This window comes from Fulmarus glacialis, unplaced genomic scaffold (genome assembly GCF_000690835.1).
Source record: "Fulmarus glacialis isolate BGI_N327 unplaced genomic scaffold, ASM69083v1 scaffold6418, whole genome shotgun sequence".
Taxonomy (NCBI): Eukaryota; Metazoa; Chordata; class Aves; order Procellariiformes; family Procellariidae; genus Fulmarus; species Fulmarus glacialis.
Window position 1 is genome coordinate 26,485 of NW_009228875.1, and position 11,331 is coordinate 37,815.

Below are 11,331 nucleotides of genomic sequence, written 5' to 3' on the forward strand. Positions count from 1 at the left end.
TAACCAGCAGGGCGTGAAGCGAAAATGAAATTATATTAAGCCTACTAACAACATAAAGAATTTTCATTGTTTTACTATTTTTTATAATTATAAAGGTTTCCAAAAGTAGACCAGAAGCTCAAGTGCTTGAACAACAGGTCATGTCATCAAATAAGGTCACTGTGATATTTTGGCTGTTTTTTCAAGTGACTAGAGGACCAACTTTTTGCTTTTCTTTTTTTTTTTTTTCTTCTTCTTCTTCCTCCTCCTCCCAGTGGTATACTTTCACCAGGTGGTTTTTGGGTTTTTTTTGTTTGTTTTTTTTTTGTTTTTTGAAAAAAAAAATTAAATTCAACACATGAGTATCAAAAAGTGTGCTGGAGAAAACAGTAAAGAGTAATCAATTCTAACACATAGACTAAATTTATGCCTTTAAGTCAATTCATTATATCTTTTCTTAATATCAACAACTCTTTCAAAAAGGATTCTGAAAAACTGGCAATATTAGGACATCAGAACTCACATACAGTATATTTCTACGTTAGTAACAACTCTCCAGTAGAGACAGCTAAGGAAGACTTAGCTATCTGGAAGCTACCTGGAAGGACTGCAATAAAACTCAGCCTAACACTTCTAATAAAACAAGGTCATTGTTGCTGCTTCCATCGATCAGTGAAAAAAAAGTAATTATTGAAGTCAGTTTAAAATCTGTTCTGTTCTCTTGTAAAGAGAAAATATCACAGTAACTTAAATCTTACGACAAAGAATTAAGTATTAAGCAGCACGAGAACCTCATTTTGCATTTGTGTGTGCTGTCTAGATTTATATATTAATATGAACACTGAGACAAAGAAAAGTGACCAACAGTGTTCAGCTTAAAAGACAAACCTGAGTATTGGAGCATGCCTCCAATAGGTGATTAAGAACTGCAAATGCATAATGAGGACTACAGTTAGCATCCAAACACGAAAAAGCAAAGAGCAAGGTGCTAATCAACTTTCTCCTGCAAAAATCCTATAGCTGCAAGGACCTTTTAGCAACAAAACAGTAAAACCTCGGAAAGAAACCATAAAAATTTTGTTAGCTGTGAAGATGTTGATTGGCATCTATCTTATATAACTATAATGATCTAAGTTTAGTTGTTTGAATTTATGCTATTCAGCTAGGCTCCCTTGAGAGAAAAAAGAACCTTGAGAAAGGTATCTTTCATTTCTGAATGGACTGAAAGGTCCTTGGAGAATCCTTATTTCTCCCCAGTAACAACTGAGGAAGTCTCAATGACTAGATCAGGATGCAGCATGATGTTAGGACTATGCTACTTCAGTGGCAGAAACCACCCTCCATACCTTGTCCCACCATCTTGTGTCAGCTTTAACAAACTAACTCTGAAATAAAACAAATGAAACTGTGGGGGGGGGAAGTGGTCCATGTCATTCGACTCATCCTGTCGCTACACCACTGATGATCCAACATGGGAGGAGAGGGAACAGGAGGAACATGTGGTCAGAGATAGGCAGAAGAGGCAGGAAGAAGGACCACTGCTCCAGGTTGCACCTCACTAGTAGATCAACTTAGTCTTAACACCAGCTCAAGTTCTTAGACTGTAAGAGCTAACTTTCAGAGACTTAAAGTAAAATAAAAGCCATTCCTCAAGATTGTAACCAAAAGTGTGAAGAAAAGGCTGATTATTAACCCAGAAAAAGGGTCCAAATAAGTACAATCATACATAAAAAACTAGGACCTTACAGTTCAGCTATTGGGATAAAAAGAAGGAGAAAAAAAAAAAGGTAAATTTTCATAGAAACAGCAATGCATCAGCTGGGAAGAGCTTCAGATATCTTTTTAAGTACAAAAAGGCCATCTCAGAGGCCGTAAGGGCATCTGAGAGCTACAGCAAGAACACAAGTTAAAAGACCACTGGCAGGAAACAGTAGTTAAAAGTTCAGCCTCTGCAGCTGTACTAATACAGCTATATGACCCAGAGGTAAGAAATGAAAATAAGCACAAGTCATTAAGGAATCAATATACAAATATGAATATTTTTTGTGCAGCTTTCTATAGTAAGAGTAAACAGCAAAGAATTGTGCACTCCTGACATTTTTTTTTTAAAATCAAAAGGTACTTCTATTTCCATGACATTCACAAATAAAGCCTTTTGAAATTTCCAACTTCCGTAAGGCTAATACATTCTAAACCTCATAAAACAGATTTTGAGGCATACACCTCCACCACAGTATTTGGCAAAGCAGAAATCATTGAAACAAGAATAAAATCATGACACAAAATAAGGTGATACAGATGTCTATTTTTAGCCATACATACACACGTAGTAAAAACCTTCAGAATATGTATTTTAAAAGACTGTTTCCTAACCTTTACAGAACAACATACAATGTACATGAAATAAAACAGAAATCTGTGTTTAATAGAGTAAGCAACAAGTTTTAGAGAGAAAATATGCATAAAACTGTTTGGCTGACAGGTCAGTAATTCATTTTCAAACAATACAATTGAAATTTATTATACAGAAAGAATACCACATGATAATACACTTTTATGAAGTTTCATATAGACAACTAGAAGTTGAGATTTTGTTCGTGTATTCACTTAACTATTTTTCTACACATGTAATTAGCACTCTTTGCATGAGTAGGCATTAATTTCTGAAGGGTTACATATTTTGTACAGACTATGTAGTTTATATTTTTTAATACAATTTGTTATCACATACCCATGTGTCTGCATGAACAGGCCTGATGTTGCTGAGAAGCACCTCTTCGTAATTTCCATAATCACAGAATTTAACAACTGCAGTTGTCCCAGAAGAATGGAGAGCTTCAATTTCTGCCCGGTAGAACTTAAAAGAGAAATTTTCAAAGGTCATAAAATACTACCTGAAATACCACACACAGCTTAACAATTACCTTTTCATATATACATGCGTGTGTGTATATATATATATTTAGTCTTAGTCAGCATTATATTTTGAGTAAGATTTGTACCAGTTATTAAACCAGATGTATTAAACTTCCACATGGTAGACTGCAAGGACACGGTAGAATGTATTTAGAATACTCATTGAGAAAGTATGCAGCTTATGAAATTAGACTGAACATTTAAAAGACTTGTTTTCATTTCTCTGAAAGCAGAACAAATTTATCACTAACACAAATGCTATTGTATACAGAGAAGTGTTACTGTAAGACTTGTTCTTAAAATACATGTATCAGTAAGTGCCCATCAGCCATATACACTGTATATACTAATATATACATATTTTAAAAAATGATAAAAATATGATAAAACTGCCCCTTCAAGAAGTCCTTTTCCTAAACACAAAACTTAATTTTTTGACATGTATACAAACAGAGATCAGCTTTCTTGAAGATATTCAATCACTTTTAACTTATTGAACACAAAGAAATCACTGCCTCCTAACATGGTTAAGCTCAGTGCTGTATTTTATCATCACATTTCAAAATTGTCCTAGATGTGAGCAGCAGCATTTATTATAACTACCAAAAAACCAATAACCCTCAAAAACCCCCCTTCTAATGTGATGCATACTTTTCAGGTAACAGTCTGGGATTACCTTATATCTACTTATTTTGCAAGTTTCATACTTTCCAGAATTTCAAAAACTCATCTCAGTAATGCAAATATGCTTCTCAAAATAGGAAACAATTCCATAATATGCCATTATATTTCACACTAATCCATCCACCCAAGCTACATATTCCTATTTCAGAGAGTCAACTCACTACATGTTGCCACTACCAAAAATTTTGCATGCCTTATCATCTGTTTTAGTCATACAAACAAAAGATAGAAAAATGAAGTCATGCTGCTGAGCTAACACTACCTACTTCCTGTAAAAAAGCCAAAAAAAGGAAAAAACTTTAAATAAATAACATAAAATAAACAAAAAAGAAAAAAGACAGAGAATGGTGGGAATAAAACCTATCCAAAGAACAATAATATTTAAGGTAGTTCTCTTCTCCGATTATCAGAAAGAGCCAAAAACTGAAGAAACTACCCAAGAAGAGTGACAGAGAACTGCTGAACAGATAATAACAAATCAAAGAAAATAGCCTAAAATTTTTTTAGCAAAGGAGGAGATGATGAAAGGAAAGTGTCTTACCGCAAGAGAAATCTTACTAATAGGAAAAAGGTGAAGAGGAAGTATTTAAACTTTTAAAAATCAGTAAAGCAAAACTATCATGCAGCGTAACTCATTTGGTCCACAAATTCCTCAGCTAAAAGTCTACTAGTGATAATAAAAAAAAAGCCTTTTGCTGTTTCCTTTCTGTGATGATTGAAATAAGAGAGGGAGGTTTTTTTAAACAGCCCTGTTCCTGCAGATTCTGGTCTTCCCTTGCGCTAGTAAAGGTTGCACGCTAACTTATTCCAGAAAAAGGCATTACACATCTACCATTACAGACTATTCTAGACAGCAGAGCATCCTATTTCTTGTTCCTTGGAAAAGAACATGGGCACCTAGATCCATATTCATCCCTTCAAATTTTCAGAACTTAAGTCAAATGCTTCAGTTAGCAGCTTAGTCATCCTAAACTCCACCTAAATGAGAGAAACAATCACCTTCAAGATGACTTAATTTAAGCGCTTCAAGTTTCACACAATGAATACAAGCGACATATCTCACAAATAAAAAAAAAAACAACCAAGAAGCTAGCCAAGAAGCACACTACACACCTATGAACAAAGCCCCGTGCCTCTGTGCTAGTGTGCTAAATCTCCCACATTATGTAAGAAAACATTAAAGGTACAATTTGAAGTACTTCTCATGTGGCAAAGGCATACCTTGTTGTCTTCCCAATAAAGGGCAAAACATTCATCCCCTGGTCTCCAACTTTTTCCATACTCCATGTGAATCGATGGTTCTAATATTTTCTCTGGTTTGATGGGCCCAGATCTCCTTTTGGGACCGGTGTTGTAATACAACATTTTATCATCAAAAGATGGGATCGTAGTGGGTCCTGATGATTTGATAGGTCCTACTCGTCTTCCTTTCTGATGATGCTCAGTATCTCCATTTGGTACAGCATTAAAACTATCAGTTCTACCAGGATTTTGGTAATCGTTATTAACACTAAAATGTTGCTCACTTTTTACCATAAAGGCTTCACTACTTATTGTTCGTGCCTTCCTATCACAAAAATTTTCAGAATTATGTATTTGGTTTTCCCTTTTCCCACGTTTCTGGTTATTGTTGTCTGTAGTATCTTGAGCAGCAGAGTTCTCCTTGAATTCTGTGAAAGACACCCCTTTTCCTACTCTGTTTTGCATATTGTTATCCCTTTTTTTGAAAGTAATATCACTCTGGTGAACGGCTATGGGATAACCCAAATCCTTTGGCCTATCATTTCTAGTATAATGTCTGTCACTTTTATTTTTTTCATCTGTCCAATGTTCTAAAGAGCTGTGCCTTTCAGGACCTCTGTTTCTTGGTAACCCACCACTTTCCAAAGCCTGCCTTGAATTTTGAATATCCCTTTGAAAACGAGGGGGTTTCTCATTCCTTGGTTGTCTCATGTCATTGCGAGAAATGTGTCTTGAATGATTCTCTTTGATGCCATTCTGTTCTGTATTCATAACTTTGTGCTGTACTTGATGTGGTGGCTGAAATTGCAATTTTGGTTCTACAAAGAAAAAAATTATTTCAATTATTAACATATTTCACACAAACATATTTTAGAAATAGTGTTTCAGACCCTGACTGATAAATCAACAGTATTCTTTAGAAAAGTATGCAGTATTTACCTTTGTGATACAGAAATTCAATGGTACACAGAAAATTTAGCAGAGCCATTTGAACTGTAATTCCTAGTTATTGGAAAACATAGACTACTTTGGGCTGTACTTAGAACCAAACCACCTACCAATATGAGAAAAGCCGGGCATAAATTTCCAGGAGGTTACTCATTTCTCCCTATGGACATCAATGACTCACCTGAATAACAGCCATTTAAGACAGAAAAATAGAATTCCAACATGGAGAAAGGAAGAGAGAGAAAAATGAGGAGAAAAAAGGAATACTTTTAATTTGAATTGAAACTTTCTGTAAAAATAACTTGTTAACAGCTATTCAGCATAAAAGACAAAGGCAAGAAACAGAAGTCATAAAATGATCACAGCTGACAAACCGTAGATAATGGGTGTAGTAACAAAGCCCAGAACTCTGGAGACCCTGATCAATGAGCCATAACAGGAAGTGCTTATGTATTACCTTCAAGAGATTCAACCAGAACCCTAACTGATGAGAAGAAAAACAAGATTATCATGGATCTCATGAGAAAGAGCGAACTTGCTATGGCATGCTGGGGAGGAGGGGAATTGTTGGGATCTGTGAAACTTCTCATGGAATTAAGTTCTTTTTAAGTAAACATTGAATTTTTAATGGGTTGTTTATGTGAAGAGCCAAAGGAGGGGACAGATCAAGATGAATCCAGGAGGAATAAGCATGAGAAAATAAAGAAGGAATGAGATTAAACAGGACACTTGCAAGTAAGCAGGCTCCCGGTCAATACATTTGCCGGGCCAACTTCTGCACGTGATGGCTGTAGCCTGTCTCATCTCCTCACTAAATTCTGTTTCTAAAAATCTTCCGAGTGATTAAGTTCTCTATTGTGTGTATGAGGGGACGTGTTTTTAAACCTGCTGGTGAACTTGCGACAGGAGAAGCTGGTATGTGGGACAAGAAAGACCTGGCAGCTGAATACTGGAGAGACCACGGGTCTGAAGGCTATCTACCCGAGAGACGACAGGTCTGAGCTCAGATACTGCATAGACCTACGTAAGTACGCTCGTGTAACCTTCCTGCGAACTTCAGGCTGTACTAGCCAGCAAGTTGGACAAGTGGTGTCTGAGGTGGGTACCAGAGGTCAAAGGTCTAGGGGCCAGGAGAGACCCACGTGAGTGTGTGCATGTGGGTGGCTCGGTATGAGATCTGCTAGCAGACCTTGAACCTTATTGAAAAGGAAAGTATAGGGCCTGGTGGGACTATGCACTCAGGCTCTCTGCTGCCCGGCCCTGGGTACACTTCTATGGGAAAGAAAAACTAAGAACTTCAGTTTACATGTTACCACTAGAAACAATGAATGCTGATATCTGACAACAATTGTAACAATTTTCATAATTACTTGCTACATGATAAGAGTTAAAATTAAAATGTAAATTTTAGCTTTTTTTTTTTTTTTTAAATAGTTCCAACCATCACAATTATTATTAATAGCTCACAGAAATTTTATCAATTCAATTGACCACATTGGCTAATAACAATCTAATTTTATTTTTACATACACTTGATTTACCCTAACTTTTAGAATTCAAAAAGGTTTGACTAAAATGACTTAGTGTTTCTTTTAAAGTGACATAAGCATACATGAAGCTTAGCATGATCATAATCTTGATAAAAATACGTCTTACTGCAAAATTTGTGACTTTGAAACCAATAATGTTTTTAATGCATGCACATGTAAATATATATTACCCAGAAAGAACCAAAAGTTTCATAAATATTTTCTTTTTTAAAAATGAAAAGATGACTTTTTAAATCTTGTAACGTTTAAATTTCTTTTTTTTAAACAAAATCCTTCAAGTTTAAAAGTACCTCTTTATCTCTCCCTTACAAATGGAACATGAAAATACTGTTTTTCTTCGTTTTATAGCTCTAACTTTTCTGTAAGTGTCTTCATTATACTTTCCCACTTTTGTATAATACATACCAATCTTCTAGATTTCCTATCATCTAGAAAGGTTTATTTCCTAATTAATTAACAGTCTTCCTTCATGACATTTTTAATTTATACCCCTTCTCCTCTGGTAGTAAAATCTTTGGGCTTCCATTCTTCCTATTCCCAACCTGAACTCTCATGTCTATTCCTAATATTAACTACACATGAAATGATTGAAGTGTTTGATGACCTCTGAACGTTTACTGCCTTGTATTAAAGAAAGATGCGTATAAAATTCTAAAATACTTCATTTTAAGTCATCTTATTTAATATTTTGTCACATAAAATTCGTTAAACAAAGTCACTCACACAAAGGAAAGTTGTTCCAGCGGTAAAAGTAGAAATGGGCTAAAGACTAGATTGGGCATGTTAATGTTTTGCTAGTTGGCAGGATTTTAGGATTGACTTAGAATTTATATGTTTCCTTTCGAGGACTGACCTTTGACCTTTTTCTAAATGAAAAAACATTTTCTGAGCTGAGTAGTCACCTGAGACAGCGTTTAGTACATACAAGGACTGTAAAACTGCAAGACATCCCCAAAGCATGCAGAGCAGTTATAATACTTTAGTTAAAGCCTTGAGGAAAAACTGAAACATATACATATTCTTCCATAACTGGAAAAAGTTTACTGAAATTTCTGTTCAATTTCATAGCATGTAATAATTTTAGCTATTGTCTAGGCGCCTTAATAAAAATAGCTAGTTTTACTAGACACCAAAAAATCTGAATAGATCTCCGAGCAACCTAGTTCTGTCACACAGATGCAGAGATCTTCTTTCTACCCTTCTTCCGCCTCTTTGACCTGCTTTGCAATAAAAAGTTACAAGCATTCTCATGTGAGACAATATTTTCTGTCTTTAGAAAAGCAATATTAATCTTCAAAATCCAGAAAGAAGTAATTCAGAATTCAAATGCTATTCATCTACTTAATAAGAATTACCTGTAAAATAGGACTTTAAGAAGTTTCATTTAGAGTTATAACCCAGTGTTCCACAAAGAAGCATGGAGATTTAAAACAGAGTAACCGCTAAGAAAAAATAGCAACACATTTAAAAATTGGCATGAATAGCTCCACCCAGAACTAAGTAGTTAGGAAGAACTCCTCTTATCTCCTTTTTTTAAGCAACAGAAATTTTAGCAGTATGTTAATAGAAAAGGCCATCTGTTGCAGATTTAACAACAACAAATTTCTAATATATCAGTTGCAAAAGCAGGACTACTGGATGATCAAATAAATTATTTCTACTCAACATAATGTGATCATGATACAAAAGCAACAAGCTGACTTCGAAGTGTGTCGGAACTTTCAGTTACAGATTTTTTTAAAATAGTATGGGAAAATTAAAATAATACTAAATGTTAGACAGCATTGGAAAGAGACTAGACAATTTCAAAACAGCGAACATAAGCATCTTTCTTCTAGGTCTATTTACTGTGACATGCAAAAGCTGCTCACAAAACACCTGATATTTTTCTACTCTAACCTTCAGAGACGCAAAATCTAGCAAACTCATGTCTTCTACAAAGATTCAGTTATTGTGCTAAAAGCTTCCCAGGGGACTACATCATACACAACAGTCTTGAATGAGCAGGATATGTTAACTGATTGGTTAACATTCAAGCATAACCCATTCACAAATGGAAACTGCCAAATAACAGCAAAAGTTACTTTGTCAACAGTAGTCAAAGAAAAAAGCCTAGAGATGAGAATATTATAGGTTCTTAATGAATTTCTGTTGTCTGGCCTGATGATGAAAAAAATTATTTAATAGAAAAAGTTAAGCGATGAGGAATGTTATTCACAGATTATCTATTGCAGCTACTGTTCCTTGCTCCAATTTCTTCTTGCCCAAACTCCAACAAACCATTAGCTAATGTTCCCAGAAAAGTAATAGTTCCTACAGCACAGTAAAAACAAGTATTAATTTGGCATTTAACAAGATGGTTTGATACGCTATTCTGTCAAACAGCGAGATGCATCAGCCCCAGTCATCATCATTGTAACCAGACATTTGGGAACGTGGTCTGAAAAAAATCCGTTTCAAAATTAATGACAAGGCTTTTGTCATCTGCTGGGTAGTTTTAAGATAACTAGCATTTCTCAGTTTGAAATCATCACTCAGTTATTTTACTCATTTTAGTTTTTGTATGTGATGACCCGAGAAGACCATACAGAACCAATCACATTCCCTTGCTTACAAGAAACCAGCAGGACCTGCTGCAGTTGGAAATCCCAGCCAACACAATTTAAAAGGCACTGCTCCATGCACAATGGAATTTAAGTAGTAGAGTTTCCTGTAGCGCTCTCCCATGGATTTTATCATGTTTAATAATGTGGTTAAACTTAAGGACAGCAGCCCTTCCCACATCGGTGGCAATGATTTGGGTTTCTTCTTCCAACTTGAATTATATTTTTAGGCAACTTTATGAAACCACGTCTTTGAGACAGCTACCCCCAAGGCATGTTCTATCTCATATTGGCCAAAAGATTAAAAAATTAGAAGGAAATTAATAATACATTTGCACAGACTTCACGTCATGGAGTGAAATTCCAGTTACTCAAGAGCCTTGTCAAGTTACATAAATATAAATCTTTCTAAAACGTAGTTATGCTGAGGAACTGGAACCTGAGTTCATGTTTCTGTTGAAACAAAATAAATACAAGCTGAGGAGGAAGATGATATTAATAAAAAAGTGACAAAAAAAACCCCAAAACATTCCGCCATTGCATTCACTACAAACTTGAATTTACAGGAATGTATGTAAATGTATGAAATTTACTACATTTTTCTCTCATTTATTTAAAGAGAAGTTACTGACAAAATAAAAACACAAAAGCCTCCTAACACGTCACTAATGCTAACATAATATAATATAACATAATATAATGCTAACATAACAACAAAAATAAGTTTGATTTTCTTGATATTTGCACTTAACACTAACTGAAATTCAATTTTTAGAAGTAAAGCTGCATAATAAACATGACTATTTCATAATTCGGGTCCCTTACTGTCAACAGGGCACTGTGTTTGTTGAAAACACGGCTACTAAACGGTAAATTCCAAATGTTACAAATTCCCTTTAACTACAAAAGGTCACACTCTTTTTTCCTCCCAAGTTCTCTCGCCCCCAGATATTAAAATAAATTGTGTGACCAAGAAATGAAACAAATAATTTTTTAAAACAAGAAAAGGCTGTTGAAATTAGACAAGATGTACTAGCCCCAAATTGTCCAAACAATATGTTACCATATAAAAACAAAACAAAACCGCACAGATCACACATCCTGGTTTACCTCACATGTAAACAGTTAAATAGGAGAAGGACAGAAGTTAAAATCTGAAAGCACAGAAATGCCCTGTTCCTTTGAAGATCTCTGGGGCTGGGTCCCTAAGAGTTTGGGTGTGTGACCTTCTGCTTGTAATAAATGCTTACTCTCCATTAAAGTCCTATTTCTCTTCTGAGGGACATTTGTGTGAAGTTAATAGGAGACAGTAAGAAAACGTCTGCCAAAGGCAATTGTTTGCAAACCATCCTACACAGTCAGCACCTCTTTTGTTACTTATCGCGTATGAGTTGGCAGGGCTCATCGAG

At 35.1% G+C, this 11,331-nt stretch overlaps 1 protein-coding gene across 1 annotated transcript in view; it reads right to left on the minus strand.

Moving 5' to 3' along the window:
- Nucleotides 1–5,643, minus strand: part of LOC104081041 (tudor domain-containing protein 3) — a 29,270-nt gene extending 23,627 nt beyond the window's left edge. The window contains exons 1-2 of the mRNA XM_009583630.1: nt 4,801–5,643; nt 2,711–2,836 (exon numbers count right to left, since the gene is read on the minus strand). Coding sequence (XP_009581925.1) covers nt 2,711–2,836; nt 4,801–5,592 — 918 coding nt within the window. The 5' untranslated portion in view covers nt 5,593–5,643. The remainder of the gene's footprint in view (nt 1–2,710; nt 2,837–4,800) is intronic.
- Between the last annotated feature and the right edge of the window lie 5,688 nt (nt 5,644–11,331).